We start from the raw sequence: 17,187 nt of genomic DNA, 5'->3' as shown, positions 1-17,187 counted from the left end.
CCCTAACAAAATTTATGTAATTTTTTCCCCCACAAATAGAGCTTTCTTTTGGTGGTATTTTATCACCTCTGTGGTTTTTATTTTTTGCACTATAAACAAGAAAAGAGCGACAATTTTGAAAAAAAGTGCATTATTTTTAACTTTTTAAATATCCCCAAAAAATCTCTACATTTTTTTTTCCTCAGTTTAGGCTAATACATATTCTTTCAAATTTCTTCTACATGTTTTTCATTTTCACTTACAATGCCATGTCTTAAAGGGTAATGTACAGGTACGTTAATATGCCTGTATGAGCCATTCTGCCAATGTATATCGGTGTGAACCAGTTGCCAAGTGGTTAATCCTATATTTATTGCCAGTTTGTATTAATTGCGAGCAATGGCACAGATCTCATGCTTCAGTGGATGGGTTGTAAAGCCAACAGCGCCTGTGAGGTCCAGTTCAGCTCCTGGTGGTGCCTGGAAGGTGAAGTTTTGCAGCAATGTGGTAAAGAAAAGAAACAGCTCCATTTTAGCCAAGGTCTCCCCAGCACAACTTCTCTTACCTTAGAAATAAAAGGAAAGTGGAGAAATCCGTTTTTTAAATAATAACTAAATCTAAATATTTACTAGGTGTAATACAGACATCTTTCTACTGATTTGTGTCCATCTAGTTGAATACCCATAATTTACATCTGGGGGGTTGTGATTTACTAAAACTGTACAGTGCAAAAGCTGGTGCAGAATAGCCAATCAGCTTTAAACTTCAGCTTGTTGCATTTAAGCTTTAACAAAAACAAAAAACAACTGGAAGCTGATTGGTTTCTGTGCAGAGCTGCACCAGATTTTGCACTCTGCAGTTTTAGTAAATCAACCTCTAAGCGTCATCTGCATATGTTGCCTTTTAGACCTTGGAACATTGTTTGATTGGCTGTCCTTGTGGAAAAGTTTTTGAATAGGTGTCCTTTTATTTATACTTGAACTTCCTCTGCACTGATTATCTGTTACATTGTCATGGCTAGACTGACTTAAAGCTAACCTCCTAAATAGGGATGAGCTTTGAGTTGGAGTCAAACTCATGTTCGAGTCGGACATTGCCTCTTCGCCTGTTCGTCAAACAGCGAACAATTTGAACACCCTGTAAAAGTCTATTGGAGAAATCTAAAGTGATAATTTTAAAGGCTTATATGCAAGTATTGTCATGAAAAGTGTTTGGGGACCTGGGTCCTGCCCCAGGGGACATGTATCAATGCAAAAAAAGTTTTAAAAACAGCCGTTTTTTCAGGAGCACTGATTTTAATAATGCTTAAAGTGAAACAATAAAAGTCTAATGTTCCTTTAAATTTCGTACCTGGGGGGTGTGTATAGTATGCCTGTAAAGGGGTGCATGTTTCCCGTGCTTAGAACTATCCCTGCGCAAAGTGTCATTTCTGCAGGAAAAAAGGTAATTCAAAAGCACTCGCGGCTATAATGAATTGTCGATTCCCCGTAATACAGAGAACAATCATTGAAAGTCATTGATAAAAAAAAAAAAATGTGCGGGGTTCCCCCAAAATTCAATTACCAGGCCCTTCAGCTCTGGTATGGATATTAAGGGGAACCCCGCGTCAAATTTAAAAAAAAAATACGTGGGGTTCCCCCCAAATATCCATACCAGACCCTTCAGGCCTGGTATGGATTTTAAGGGGAACTCCATGCCAAATAAAAAAAAAAATGGCGCGGAGTTCCCCCAAAAAATACATACCAGACCCTTTATCCGAGTACGCAACCTGGCAGGCCATAGGAAAAGAGGGAGGGCGAGAGAGCGACCCCCTTGAACTGTACCAGGCCACATGCCTTCAACATTGGGAGGATGCTTTGGGGGTCTGTGACCCCTCAAAGCACCATGTCCCCATGTTGACGGGGACAAGCCCTCATCCCCACAACCCTGGGCGGTGGTTGTGGGGGTCTGCGGGTGGGGGGCTTATCAGAATCTGGAAGCCACCTTTAACAAGGGGACCCCCAGATCCTGCCCCCCATTTGAAATGGTAATGGGTACATTGTACCCCTATTATTTCACAAAGAAAGTGTAAAAAATTGTTAAAAAAGACACAGACACCAAATCCTTTATTAAAAAAAATAAAATTAAAAAAAGATTCCAGCGGTGGTAATCCACTCTTGGTATCCAGCGATGGGTGATCTCTTCTCCGGGGTCCAGCAACAGGTGATCTCTCCCGATGACATCCAGCGCAGCACATCGTGTCTCCACCGGAGACATCGTGGGAATCCCGGCAGCCTGAAAGGTCTTAGCTGAGGAGGACGGGGCCACCTGTCATCTGACCCTGCCCCCTCTGACACAAGGGGAAACCCGGGCTTCCCCAGTGATGTGCGGGTGACCCCGCCCCCTCTGATGTAACGCAGGTTTCCGTTAAGACCTGTCAGGCTGCCGGGATTCCCACGGTGTCTCTAGTGGAGACAGGATGCGCTGCGCTGACGTCATCGGGAGAGATCACCCATCGCTGGACCCCCGAGAGATTATCAGCCATCGCAGGATACCAAGAGTGGATTACCACAGCTGGAATCTTTTTTTTATTTTTTTTATTTTTTTTATTTTTAATAAAGGACTTATCCCAACAGTGTCTGTGTCTTTTTAAACAATTTTTTACACTTTCTTTGTGAAATGGTAGGGGTACAATGTACCCATTACCATTTCAAATGAGGGGGGGCAGGATCTGGGGGTCCCCTTGTTAAAGGGGGCTTCCAGATTCTGATAAGCCCCCAGCCCGCATACCCCCACAACCAAAGGCCAGGGTTGTGGGGATGAGGCCCTTTTCCCCATCAACATGGGGAGATGGTTCTTTGAGGGGTCACAGACCCCCAAAGCATAATCCCAATGTTGAGGGCATGTGGCCTGGTACGGTTCAGTAGGGGGGCCGCTCTCTCATCCCCCCCTCTTTTCCTGCCACCTGCCAGGTTTGCATGCTCAGATAAAGGGTATGGATATTTGGGGGGAACCCCACGTCATTTTTTTTTAATTTGACGTGGGGTTGCCCTTAATATCCATACCAGACCTGAAGGGCCTGGTAATTGAATTTGGGGGGAACCCCACACTTTTTTTTTTTATCAATGACTTTCAATGACTGTTCTCTGTATTACGGGGAGCCGACAATTCATTATAGCCACGAGTGCTTTCAAATTACTTTTTTCCTGCAGAAATGACACTTTGTGCAGGGAAAGTTCTAAGCACGGGAAACATGTGCCCCTTTACAGGCATACTATACACACCCCCCAGGTATGAAATTTAAAGGAATATTAGACTTTTATTGTTTCATTTTAAGCATTATTAAAATCACCGCTCCTGAAAAACGTCAGTTTTTAAAAGTTTTTTTTGCATTGATAGATGTCCCCTGTGAGTATATAGTGGCCTTGGAGCAGCCCCGGAGCCCAGAATAGTGGTCACAGCGTGATCCAATGGACTATGTGTACACCAAAAGTGCATGGTGTTCCTAGAAAAAAATGTGTTAAAAAGGGATTAGTTAAATGTGTAAAAGTGTAAACATGTAAAGGGGCAAAAATGTCTGTTTTCCCACAAAGGGACTACATGAGGGGGTGTATGTGAAGTAAAACCAAGTAAGGGGAGTAAAAAACATTCCAAAAAACAAAAGGCATACCAAAAGAGGATGGCTGATCTCCCAGCAAAGAGGATAGCCTATATGTGGGATCAGGACATGCTTCCTTGTGACTGAATAAAGCAAATGAACCACCGCTGTTCTCCGTCCTTTGAGGGTTCCCCTGTTTCAACCTCCTATAGTTTTCTGTAGGCAGCCCATAGTAAGGGGACCTGCTGGTTCCTCCCATAGCCTTGCATTCTGCATAGACTGTGTGAAGCATAGTGATGATGTCGTTGCTACTTTTACAAAGTAATAAATGGGTTTTCAAAGGCATTTGGTGTACACAAAATGTATTAATATCCTTTTGTGGCTATTTAAAATTATTGTTAAATTAAAGTTGCCCCTCATCATCCCTGAGGACAGCTACCTAAGACATGATTGTTCCTCCTTAACAGAAAGCACACTGTAAACAATAGTTAAAGGTTCAGGTTTTTGCGAGCTAAAACAGTCGATTGGGAGAGATCTGCATATAATGATATTCCAGTGTAAGGTTCAGGCTTGGAATTTCTTTATCTCGAAAGGTGCATTAATTGATCTTTGACACAGAAGAAATTAATCTTCTCTATTACATCACTATGGATTTTTTGGGGAGAAAGAATGGCTTCGGGAGTCGATGAGCTCAATCAGTTATCAAATTCTAAGGTTTCAGGAAGCAATTCTGATATCGTATTCTGTAGGAATGGGAGGAGTTCAACAGCAGCGACTGTTTCAGCTATGCCCCTGAATTTAACATTTTTCCAACGAGACCAGTCTTTCAGGTCCGCTATTTTAATTTTCACATAACAAATTACTTCTGTAAGGTCATTGTGAGCATTTCAAAGTTCATTGTGAGCTTGAGCATAATCCCCCATCCTGTTCTCTATATCAGTGGTCATCAACCCTGTCCTCAGGGCCCACTAACAGGCCAGGTTTTATGTATTACTTTGGGGAGATGCAGACTAGAATACTGCGATCACTGAGCAGAAAATTATATCACCTGTGATGTATTTCAGTTATCTTGCAAACCTGGCCTGTTAGTGGGCCCTGAGGACAGGGTTGATGACCACTGCTCTATATGGTCAACTCTCTCACCCAGCTCCTCTAGTTCCATTTAGTTTGCTTCATAAAGGTAGAAATATCATGTTGAAGGGCTCCCCTGAGTGTAATTAGCATGTCCTTAAGGGTAGCATCTACTATCGGCTGGTCTGCTGTGGGCAAAGCGTACAGCAGCTCTCTAAATCTATTAACATCAGATATAGATTCATTTCCAAAAGGACTGACACTCACATTCTCCTCATCAGCCTCCAATATCCTCCTTTGCTTCGCTGGGCTTGTAGAAGTATAAGCATTCAGCTCTCCTCCTGCACTGTGTCTCTCCTCTGTCTGCCTCTTCCTTGTGTCTGCAACAGCAGTAGTCGTCCCTGCCTGTTAGTATGCTTGAGCCGAGGTGCTGGCACCATCTTGGATTCCTGGGGCGACCACCAGACCAAAACAATCAGTTAATTTGCAGGACCCCTCTCTATTTTTCCCTTTCCCCATAGCTCACTTCTGCTTCACGAGGTGTCACCACTGCTTGAGGAGTTAATAGGAATTCTCCCCATTGCTCTGGGCCACTCACTGAGTCCTACTGTGCCAGAGCTCTGTGCTCAGACAGCCATATCCTCCGGCCCCCTGCCATGCCCCCAGTGTTTGTAAGTATTAATGTGATTGTAAATACTTTATTTTTAACTTCGAAGTTTATTAATTTTTCAACTTATACAAAAAAAGGTAACAGAGGAAATAATACCGTTGGTATAAAAGAATGTACTGCTGTATGTATATACCTCGGTATATAGGTGTATAAATCACATGTATGTTGATATAATTTTTTATAACATACAACTACGCTGACTAGAGTGGGTAACAACCGGAGCAAGAGAAAAATAAAACATACATTTTCTGAATCAGCGTCTCAGTTAACTTAAAGTCTTGTTATTTGTTAGAAGTGTAGGTATAAACTGGATAGTTGACAGGCAATCACACCTGTAGCGTTAGGTAGTTGCATCATAAACTAGGTGCACAATGCTGAGATGTGTGTGTGTGCCTGTATATCACTTATAAGGCAGAGTAAAGAACATAAGGTGAAGAACATAATGGGTATTATGAGTCCTTTTAGGGGAGAAGGACTGTTCAAAAGTTATTTAAGCTGTGTACTTCTGGGTTCTTTGATCCATGGATCCCAGTTTTTAAGGAAGTTCTTTGTGGTGAGATGGGCTTTGGAGAAGCTGTATTCCAATTTGAAGTTGTTGTTCAAGATATTGATTACCTCTCGGATATCAGATGGTTGAGTATTTTTCCATTTCCGTGCGAGTGCTAGCCTTACGGCTATAAGGATATGGGTGGCTACGGTTTGAATTTCTTTAGGCCAGGAGGGGATCATCAGACCCAAAGGAGGTCTATGGATGATAGGGTAGTTGTTGTGTGAGTGGTTGATTGGAGCATATTCCGTATTTGGTTCCAAAACTCTGTAAAAACTCGGGCATTCCCACCATATATGGAAAAGAGTACCTGGAAAGCCACACCCTCTCCAACACAAGTGAGATACATTGGGGTAGATCTTGGCAAGTTTTCTGGGAGTATAGTACCAGTGTTGAAAGAGTTTTTGCAAGGATTCCCAGTGTGCGGTGCAATGCGAGAGTTTTAATGGCAAGGATAGGGCATTGTACCACAGACTATTTGGTGAGGCTGAAGGGATGTGCTTGGCCCATTTCAGGATTTGAGATTGGATTGGGTCTTCTGCAGGTCGAGAGAGTATGTTGTAGATATATACGAGATTCCTTTATGTGCGTGTTCACTCATGGTGAAATGTTTAAGCGTGCTGTGCAGAATTCTGTCTTGTTTTGTCCATTGTCTTTTGTTGATTAGAGACCTAACCCTTAAGTAGATATAGAAGGTTTTTGAAGAAATCCCAAAAGGGGTTTGGAGGTTTTTGAATGATTTTAGGTTGGATGTGGAGAAGATCTTTCCAAGATCGTAAATACCTGTGTCGATCCACGGCTGTATCTGGAGGTATGGGAGGAGGCGTGAGAGGGCTTGAGTTGGGATGTATTGCAATATGGAATGAGGTATTCCTTTCAATATTTGAGGTAGTGAGGTCCATACTCTCAGAGAGGTTGAGATTGTGTCCATTGGGAAATGCTTGGTGGTGGGTGTAAGAAGCGAGGCACAGAGGAGTAGTTTTGGCTCTTTGGTTAGTGTCACTGCTTCTATTTGTGCCCAATTGGAAGGGGTAGATGTGTTCCACCAGGATTTGAGTTGATCCAAAATGACTGCCTTGTAATAGAGGTTTAGGGTTGGAGCCCCAATCCTCCCATACTTGGGGTCATCAGATTTTATTTTTTTGACTCTGACCCTTTTGTGTTGCCAGATAAAGGAGTTGATGAGTGACTGGAGAGTTTGTAGGTGCATTGGAAGGAACGGTACTGGAAGAGTATGAAAAACAGGCAATCCTGCCTGCCCAGGATACATAGGGGTGATTTATTTCACTAGATATTTTGTTAAGCTTCTCTACTAGGGCTGCTAGGTTTATGAGCAGGAGACTTTTGATGGGTGTGTATAGGCAGATTCCTAAATAAGTTAGGAATGGATCTTTTGACCATGAGAATGGGGAGTGTTGAGAGATATGTAGGGCCAATTTTTATACCTTTGACTTTGGCTCAGATCGAATTTGTTGGGCTAAAGGTTCCATGACCATGGTGAAAATTAAAGGCGATAAGGGACAGCCTTGTTGTGTGCCATTGGTAATATAGAAAGGGTCAGATATTACACCTGAGGTCCATACTTGTGCACTCGGGTCCGTAAAGAGGCAAAGGATGGCATTCAAAAGCATGCCTGATATGCCAAACTTTTACAGTACTGCTTCTAGGTATGTCCAGTGTACTCTATCGAATGCCTTCTCTGCGTCCAAAGAGAGGAGCAGAGAAGGCATTTGATTATGCTCTGTCTATTGGAAGATGTCAATAAATCGTCAGGTTCCATCTGTAGTTTGTCTTCCCAGGATGTAGCCAACTTGATCTATGTGTATCAGTTGGTTCATGGCCATGGAGAGATGGAGAGCTAGCAGTTTGGCGTATAATTTAGTCTCCGTATTTGACAGCGAGATGGGACTATAGATTCCTGGGGTGGTTTACCTGGTTTAGGGAGAGTCACTTTGAGGCCTCGAGACATTCACTTGGCATTTTTCCCTTAGACACATATTGATTAAATGGGGTGAGAGGATGTAATTGAAATGCTTATAGTATTTATCCGGTCCTGGTGCTTTGTGTAGAGGGAGAGATTTAATGGCATTATACATTTCGTCCTGCGTGAATGGGGCAGACAGATTGTGTAGTTGTTTGTGTGTCAGTGAGGGTAAGTGTATGGATGAAAGAAAGATTTCAATTTCCTCTGTGCTTGCTGGGGCATTGGAGTCTTTCTTTTGTAGGTTATATAGTCGTGAGTAGAAGGACGCAAATGTGTTGGCTATGTATAATGGGTTGGTCATTTGTGTGCCTTGTGAGTTTAGGAGGTATGGAATTTTGGTGCGCCTTTGCTGCTGTTTAAAGAGGGATTTCACTGTGAAAAAAATATTAAAAGCCAGCAGCTACAAATACTGCAGCTGCTGACTTTTAATAAATGGACACTCATCTGTCCCAGGATCCAGTGATGTCGGCAGCCGAGGCCGATCGATCGCTCGGCTCTCGGCTGCTGCTGCCACCATTCTAGGTGAGGGAATCAGGAAGTGAAGCATTGCGACTTCACTTCCCGATTCCCTACTGCGCATGCGCGAGCCGCGCAGTGCAGTAGGAATTGTCCGCGCTGTCTCTGGGACCCGTGTGTGTCCCAGCAGACAGCGCGTAGGGACAGGAAGAGGCATAGACTCCCGTGGGAGTCTATGCCCAGAAGTGGGTGTAAATACCTGTTTTTGACAGGTATCTGCACCCCCCTCCCCCCTGAAAGGTGCCAATTGTGACACCGGGGGGGGGGGGTCTGATGAGCGGAAGTTCCACTTTAGGGTGGAACCCCACTTTAACTTGTCTGGCCAGAAAGGCTCCAGACTTGTTACAAAAGGCAGATTTTAGTTTTAGCCTTTTGGCGTAGTAGTCAAATTTATAATGTAGCAGCTCACTTAATTTACGTCTGTAGTCTCTGATTGCTTCCAGTGTTTCCTTACTGGGCGAATTCTTGTTTGTTGTTTCTAGGGTTTTAATTTGTTGTAACAACGTCTCTATTTCTATTGACTGTCTCCTGCGCTCTTGAGTGCCAAATTCATAGTTTCATAGTTTTATAGTTAGTAAGGTTGAATAAAGACACCAGTCCATCCAGTTCAACCTGAGTGTCTACAATTGTCCCTATCCCTGTACAGTTACACACTCACATTGGTCCCTATCCTCAAGGAGCCCACAATCCAAGGTCCCCATTCATATACTAGGGCCAATTTTGGACAGAAGCCAATTAACCTACCTGCATGTCTTTGGAGTGTGGGAGGAAACCAGAGTACCCGGAGGAAACCCACGCAAGCACAGGGAGAACATGCAAACTCCAGGCAGGTAGTGTCGTGGTTGAGATTTGAACCAGTGACCCTTCTTACTGCTAGGTGAGAGTGCTAACCACTACACCACTGTGCCGCCTTAAAGCAAGGTGCCTCCCGTGAAACCAGGAAAGCTGCGTTTGGAGAATGCGGGCATCGATCCCGCTACCTCTCGCATGCAAAGCGAGCGCTCTACCACTTGAGCTAATCCCCCTTTGCTCAAATTTGATAAGGAGCCTTTATAGAAAAGCTTTGTGAGCTAACCGTACAGTGGATTGATCGTCAATTGATGCACAATTGTTCTCAAAGAAATTCTCAATCTCGGATTTAATCCTACTTTCATATCTTGGATTGGTTATGAGGGAGGAATTCATTCTCCATAGAGAATGGTTGGTTGGGCAGATTGGGGGAATCATTTTAGGGATATCGGTGCATGATCTGACCATGTGATTAAGCCAATACGTGATTCTGAGGTGGACAATAGAGCTTTTTTTTTTGTAAGAAAGAGGTCGATCCGTGAGTATGAATTTCCAGGGAGGGAATAAAATGTGTAATCGCATTCAACATCGTGCATACACCTCCAGGGGTCATAGAGATTTCCGTTGTCCATGAATGCGAAGACAGCTGATGTCCCTTTCCTACCGGGGTTGGGGGAGTCTAGTGTGGGATTGGGGATGTCATTGAAGTCACCACATATGACTAATGTGTCAGTTTTATAAGGGTGCAGTTTGGAACTGAGTTTTTTTTAATTCTGGGAGATATTGGGTACATAAATGTTTACCAGGGTTATTGGGTGGTTGTCAATGGTAGTGGATATAATTATAAATCTGCCCTCATCGCCTGTATCTACTTGATGTAAGGAAAAGGCGATTTTGGAGTTGATGGCTATCATTACTCCACATTTCTTTTTGTTGTTGTTAGAGAAGAAATAGTGGGAGTACTTTTTATGTGTACAACTTGGCGGTTTGGAAAGTACTTCTCTTGCACACATAATATATCCGCCTGTTAGGAACATGCTTCTTTCCATAGGAGATTTCTTTTGAATGGGGAATTGAGCCCTTTGGCATTAATGGATACGATAGTGAGTGGCATAATGTCAGGTGACCTGGGACAGTGCGCAGGTGTTGAATGCGATCACAGTATGTACACAGCTGTATATTACAAAGATCAGATGTTAGACAGACTTAATCGTTAAGATTTATAACAGTCAGCCCGTTAGTTCTTGTTCCCTAGGCAGAGAAGAGGCAAACGTTACCGCCTAGGTTGTACTCAACCCAAAGTATAAACAATCGTTGAAAGATAATAACTTGTTCTAATAACAATAGGTACTAAAAAGCAAACACTATGCATAAACTGTGGTATACCTGAGTTAAACGTGAACACATATGGGGATGTGCTTAGCACACTCTAGTTTGGTGGGGAGGTGGAAACAAGTAGGTTGCCCAAGCAGGACATTTCACGCTGGGGACATTGATATTGGAGTGGGTGTTAGGCCTTGTTTATTTTGTTAGGATGATACTGATGGGGAGGAGATGAGGAGGTAGCTTTATTACCGGATCTGTGAGAGGTCGCAGGGATGGGTAATAATCCCCCAGTTAGTCAGTTTCTTGTATCCGTCTTTGGGGGATAAAATCAGAACAATTTTTTGCTGATAGTTGACCAGAAGCTTGGTGGAATATCCCCATCGATAAGTGATTTTGTTTTCTTGCAGGATGGATGTGACCGTGTCATATGCTCTTCGTAGTTCCATGGTAGCAGGTGATAGATCCGTAAAGAGAGATATTTTGGCGTAGGGTGCTGGTAAGGGTCTGAGATTCCTAGCTGCATGGAGGATTTGTTCCTTGATATGAAAAAAGTGGATTCTGGTTAGGATATCCCGGGGTGTATCCACTGGCAGATGGTCTGGTTTTGCGATTCGGTGTGCACAGTCAATTAGCATGTCTTGGTGGGTGAGATTAGGAAGCAGGGTGATGAAGAGCTGTTGCAGGTATTTTTGGAGCTCAGTGGGTGGTACGGATTCAGGGATCCCTCTAAATTTTATGTTATTTTATCTAGACCTGTCCTCGAGGTCTGCGAGCTTCATTTTTATTTTTTGAATCTCATCCGTGTGGTGGTCGTGTGCATCAAGGAGCTCATTATGAGTTTTGCTCATGTCAGAGATGTGTTCTTCTGTCATGTCTGCCCTGTTTTCCAGGCAGTCAAGCCCGTCATGTGCCTGGGATAGGGAGAGTTGCAGCTCCCTGTGCAGATCTTTTTTCAGTGTAAGCAACATTGACTTCAACATGGTCTCTGATACAGGATTGTCAGTCACCGGTATATTTGCCAGGGTGGATAGAGGTGTGGAATTATAAGGCATGGGTCCTGGGTCGTTCCCATGATGTTTCTTTGCCTGGTGGGATTTGTGAGGAGAGTTGCAGGGAGATGTGGCAAGTCTCTTATCTCTATCCTGCTGTATGTCTCCTGGTTCTATCACTGGGGGTGAGACTGTCCATCTCTTCTGTCTCACTTCTTTCTGTCAGCTCTGCACTCGTTGGGCAGCTTGGCTGAGTGCTGTGTGTTCACCAGTGTGCGGCGGAGCCCGGGTTATGGCCGGCGCAGCCGGCGCCATCTTGTCTGTTCCCCTGTTCCATGAGGCTGAAGTATTCAGTCAAGCGGCACGGTTGTGGTGGCGGATTACGCATCCCTGGCAAGCCGCTCGTCATCCCTCTGCTTTCCCCTCTCTTTTGGGAGGGATAGGAGAAGCCCAGTGCACTGCAGCTGCCGGCCCGTCAATGCCTGCTGTGGAGCGGAGCTCAGGACTCAAGCTTCAATTCTGCTCCGCGGCTGGCCATGCCCACTATAAATACTTTTTTTTATTATTAATAGCAAACAGGTTTATGCATACCTGCTCTGTGCAATTCCATTGGCCCCAAACACCCTCTTGTCAGGTTCCCTGCCATCACTCCTGGCATCTCTCCTCTGCAGAGTATCCCCATACAAAGTCGCTTTCTATTGGGGAACTCATAAATGCCCGACCCAGAGCCTCACTGTCTGGGTCTATTGACACAGCCAGCATGACTTGGCTATGCCCCTCACTCCTTTGTCGCTGGCTTTGATTGGTAGCAGCAGCAGCCAATGGCACCAGAAAGTGAAGGGAGAGAAAATCTGCAGACAGACACAGCACTGGATCGATTGAGGTCTCAGGTAAGTAAAAATGTAAAGGGGGGTGGGTAAGGGGGGATACTGATGTCTAAACATTTGTTACATTAATGCAAGAAATGCTTAAAGGTAAAAAATGTTTAGGCTTTAAGACACTCCCATCTCTCCCCATCTTTTTTTATTATCACGGGAGATTCAGAAGGACTCCAGGCCACTGGCTACAGTTGTTTGCTATACTTCCAGCCTGGAAGGTAGGCTTGGAGAGGGGTGGGGGGCATCTAGGCCTGCGTGGTGTGTGGATCTTCTTAGTTTATGTGCAATAGCCAGGAAAGGAAGAAAGGCAGAAATTTGTGATGTCAGAAACCACTTTGTGATGCCCTTTCAGCAGTTTTGGCATTTTTTTGGGAAGCATTCCTATTTTCCTAGGTCATTTTGAAGAGGTTAAGAGCCGGTTGAGGTGTGTTGTTGTGGTCCTGAAGCAAAGGGTTTTCTGCCCTGCACAGCCATGCTAAAGTGAAAATGAGAAGTGCCAGCCTCTCTACACTTCAAATCATGGACAGTGAAGAAAAGGAAAAGGCAGATTACAAAGGGAGTCCTCCAGCAGAGAGGAAATTGGCTTGACCTCCATATATAGCCCCAGTAACACAGGCTCTAACACAGAGGGCAAGGCATGGCTCAGCAACTATGCATCAGACATCCAGAGATTTAAGGTTACAGTGGAAAAACATAAAGGAATGGCAAACAAATGTGGCAACCCATAAAATATATATGGCAATATGTGGCTCCTGCGCTATTAAGGAAAGCTAAAAGATAAATCACGTCTCAAAAGTGCTGCATACACCACATGAGTCAAACAAATCTCATCAGTAAATGGACAAAATCAATAGAGTGGTGTTGTGCTCTCAGTGTGAGAAATACTCAAATAAATAGTCAAATAAATAAATAAATAAATAATCCCCAAAATTAATGTGATAAAAATCCGAAAGAAAGGGAAAAAAATAAATGAACAGGTGATAGCAATAATAAATATCACAGTGAAAAAATAAAAAAATGAAAAACGTGGTGATTAAGCAAATTATGAAATTAAGATAATCAAACAAACTTCAAAGTATATAAATTTGTGTATATCCCAATACACGGTGAATAGTGTCACTCAAGTGAGATTTCATACACAAAGTTGGTTAAAAATCCGTCAAACAATATTAAAATTGCAAAAATCAATATCAGCACGCATAGGTGTCAATAAAGTGTCCAGTGCATTCATACACAATAGTGAAATTCCAAAGTTCTCCAAATAGATAAAAACCATCAGCACACATAAGTGTCAGAAAAGTGTCCAGTGCATATCCCGGAGTCCACTGACCAGTGAGTGTACTATATAATTACCTTACAGCTGTAAGGTTAACAGCATAAACATAGACTCCTGGAAGGAAGGCAGAGGAGAAGGGGGGAGATCCAATACCACGCTATTCCTCTTATCCTGGCACTTGGTGTAGGAGGCAACTTTGAGGGGGTATTCAGAAACAAAACCGGAGCCAACCATGGTGTAGTATATTATGTAAACAGAGTGATTTTTATTAATAATACAAAACTACTCACATGGTTCTTTCAAGATGTAAGGTAATTATATAGTACACTCACTGGTCGGTGGACACCGGGATATGCACTGGACACTTTGCAGACACTTATGTGTGCTGATGGTTTTTATCTATTTGGAGGACTTTGTAATTTCACTATTGTGGATGAATGCACTGGACACTTTATTGACATCTATGCGTGCTGATATTGATTTTTGCAATTTTAATATTGTTTGAAGGATTTTTAACCCACTTTGTGTATGAAATCTCACTTGAGTGACACTATTCACTGTGTATTGGTATATACACAAATTTACTGTATATACTTTGAAGTTTGTTTGATTATCTTAATTTCATAATTTGCTTAATCACCACGTTTTTAATTTTTTTATTTTTTTCACTGTGATATTTATTATAGCTATCACCTGTTCATTTATTTCTTTCCCTTTTTTTTCGGATTTTTATCACAAGAATTTTGGGGATTATTTATTTATTTGACTATTTATTTGAGTATTTCTCACGCTGAGAGCGCAACACCACTCTATTGATTTTAACCCATAAAATAAATTAGGCATCCCCTTCATTTTGGAGAGATCTGCTCTCATTTTCTGTCGCATCTTCAGGATAGAAAATAAAGGGAGATCTCCCTTGTTGGAGAGCCAAAGGGCAAAAAGACCCTCACAGGGGCTTCAACAATTTAATATTTTATAAGAAAAATATTTTAGCATTAGATATAGTTTTTAGGGGACAGTGCTGGTACTTCCTTTTTGCCACATTTTTTTTTTTTTGAGGGTGCAAAGTTTCCAACACATTGTGCTAAATACAGAAATGAATTTGCTTTGTCCATATACATCAAGATACACGTGCATTAAAATTATGTAACTATGGTTAATGTGTGGAAAGGGCAAGGTAATTTTCTTAAAAATATTCTTTATTCTTTTACTCTTTATTTGCATCTTATATAACTAAATTTTGTGATATTGTTTACAATGGCCCTTGTATGGAACTTCTGCACTGGTGCCCTTTACTGACAGTCTGTCACTGTTTCAGGCCACTGTAAAGTTTCCATCCTTTGAATTACTTACCTGCAGAAAATGGTATAAAAGCTTCATTCTTAACAAAGTTTCCTTCCGAGTCCAGAAAGTGCTGAGGGTAAAACTCTTCTGGCTTCTCAAAGTGCTCTTTGTCTCTTAGGACGGAATACAGTAATGGAATCACTTGAGTATTCTGCAAAGGAAAGAGATGTGAGATGTTTGGATGAATCATAATGTCCAGCAGATGGATGAATGGAACTTGCATTTAGGTGCAAATTGTTTTCACTTGAGTTCCGACTGAGATGCCTCTGAGTTCCTTCACAGATTCTTATGACCTGGAAAAATCTGACACAAACATTTTTGGGGGAGGAATGACCAATAGAGTGGTCAGTGCTAAAAAAAAATTGCACTGTCATTGCACTAATGAAACTGGCAGGGAAGGAGTTAACATCAGGGGTGATCAAAGGGTTAACCGTGTTCCCTGGGAGTGCTTTCTTACTGTGTGGAGGATGGTTTAACTGAAGAAAAGATTTGTGTTCATGCTTAGCAGAAACACACAATCTGTCTTTCTTACTAGCAGAACGGCTATCTGCCTTGTTTACATATGCAGACCACCGTTCTGCCTCTCTCGGAACAAACACCGGACCCGCTGATTGGCTCCCACTGTGTCCAATCACAGAGGAAGCAGCGTCACGTGCACATGCCCCCACAGCTGAAGAAAGTAATCATGTAGAGGTATGTGATTTTGCGCTTAAGGGACCTTTATGGTAGTAGTTAAGTATACCTTTTAAGCCTTTTTGGATAGGCCATTGTTTGAGGGAAAGAGCAGGAAGATTTCATTAATACATATAAAAACAGCCATAATCTTTGTGTAGTATAACTTCTGTATTGATTTTCGGCAGAAAATATCAACCTTATTAATGGGAAAATAATTTTAAGGCAAAGATTAGGCCTATTTGAGTGAGGAATATTACCTGAAACTAAATTGTTTCAGGTACAGGTTTTAAAAATTGCATATTTGGGCAAGAGAGTCCTTTGATAGGAGGCACATTTGGAGGCAGATTGTTGGCTTCTTTCAAACAGAAATATGAACAGCAAATCTTTCTTCTAGAAAAACAATATACAAAATCAGATGTATTTGCTAAAAAAGAAACTCATCCATTTTAATGAGAAGTAATCGGGGAGACAGAGAATAGTCATATTTCAACAGTAAAAGAAAGAAATTAAAATGTATTTTTGAGAAACCGCATGTCATTTTGTATCGAAAAGAATACCCTCCGTTTGTTGCGAATATTATAGGCAAAGAATGTATGTGAGCTTATATATTTAGAAATATAAAATTGCCAGGAAATGCTGCTTAGGCATCTCTATAATTACGGTCAAGGTTGCTGTTGTAACTACAATTTTGTAATTCATACATGTATTATGTAGTGGCAGTTTATATTTTATAGTGGATTTTAATGAAATTGTACCAATAAAGAGATTTTTATTTTTATACCTATATAAGTTCACATACTGTACATTCTTTGCCTATAATGGTCCCAACCAGCAGAGGGTATGTTGTGGAAATTTTTCTTAATGTATATTGTCAGATGTTTCCCAGCGTGAGTTTTGCTGCTATACGCTCATTCAAGCGCGTCCTCACATACAGACACCGGTGAAAGATTGTTGGTTGTGGAAACCTTCCCATGGAGATGGAGATCAGTTCGGCATTTAAGGGATGTTCGTTAATGCCTCATTAAGAGACCGGCTACCTCATGGCGACTGCATCAACACTCCTGGCAAACAGACCTACGTACATGGGAACAATAGTATAATCGTAGGTTTGCTGAGCCTCGTGGAGTATTGTTTGCGCCAATAGTAAATGGTGGGAATATGCACATGGTCCTGATCAGAGTAATGTCCGCAGTGTTTGCTAGGCGCATTTTCTTGGAGGGGAACTGCACACATTGCTCTGCACACAAGAGAACGCATACGTCACTACCTGGTATCTATTTGAATGTATAAAAGTGTCTGATTGGCTGATTGTGAAGCTGCCACCTCTCTTTGTTATCCCTGTTCAGCCCTATAAATAAACGAGACCCGCCTTAGTTTGCATGCTTCTTGCTCTTCCTAATCAAGGTAGAAGAGTAAAAGAGTGAAAGCATTCCATCTTGTTTTTGCTTTTGTATTTGTTTTTTAAGTGACACATTTTAGATGGATTTTTACTTAAATAAACAAGTGTTTTTGTAATATTTTGTTGCAAGTCACAGAGCCAGGAACCGCAAAGTACTCAGGTTCCAG

The 17,187-nt window shown here is 42.2% G+C and overlaps 1 protein-coding gene and 1 non-coding gene across 2 annotated transcripts in view; both read right to left on the bottom strand.

The window, feature by feature from the left end:
• Positions 1–235: 235 nt before the first annotated feature.
• The window catches only part of LOC143989073 (cytochrome P450 2K4-like), a 116,582-nt gene continuing 99,630 nt past the window's right edge, over positions 236–17,187 (bottom strand). Inside the window, exons 9-10 of the mRNA XM_077489084.1 lie at positions 14,956–15,097; positions 236–544 (exon numbers count right to left, since the gene is read on the bottom strand). Coding sequence (XP_077345210.1) covers positions 366–544; positions 14,956–15,097 — 321 coding nt within the window. The 3' untranslated portion in view covers positions 236–365. The remainder of the gene's footprint in view (positions 545–14,955; positions 15,098–17,187) is intronic.
• TRNAA-UGC (transfer RNA alanine (anticodon UGC)) lies at positions 9,297–9,369 on the bottom strand. Its single transcript has one exon. It is a non-coding gene; the product is annotated as a tRNA-Ala (tRNA).

This window comes from Lithobates pipiens, unplaced genomic scaffold (assembly GCF_037356315.1).
Source record: "Lithobates pipiens isolate NorthernLeopardFrog02 unplaced genomic scaffold, aLitPip1_a1.2 Scaffold_18, whole genome shotgun sequence".
NCBI lineage: Eukaryota > Metazoa > Chordata > Amphibia > Anura > Ranidae > Lithobates > Lithobates pipiens.
Note: the sequence above shows the minus strand (reverse complement) of the source record. Positions and strands in the feature narration are given on the sequence as shown.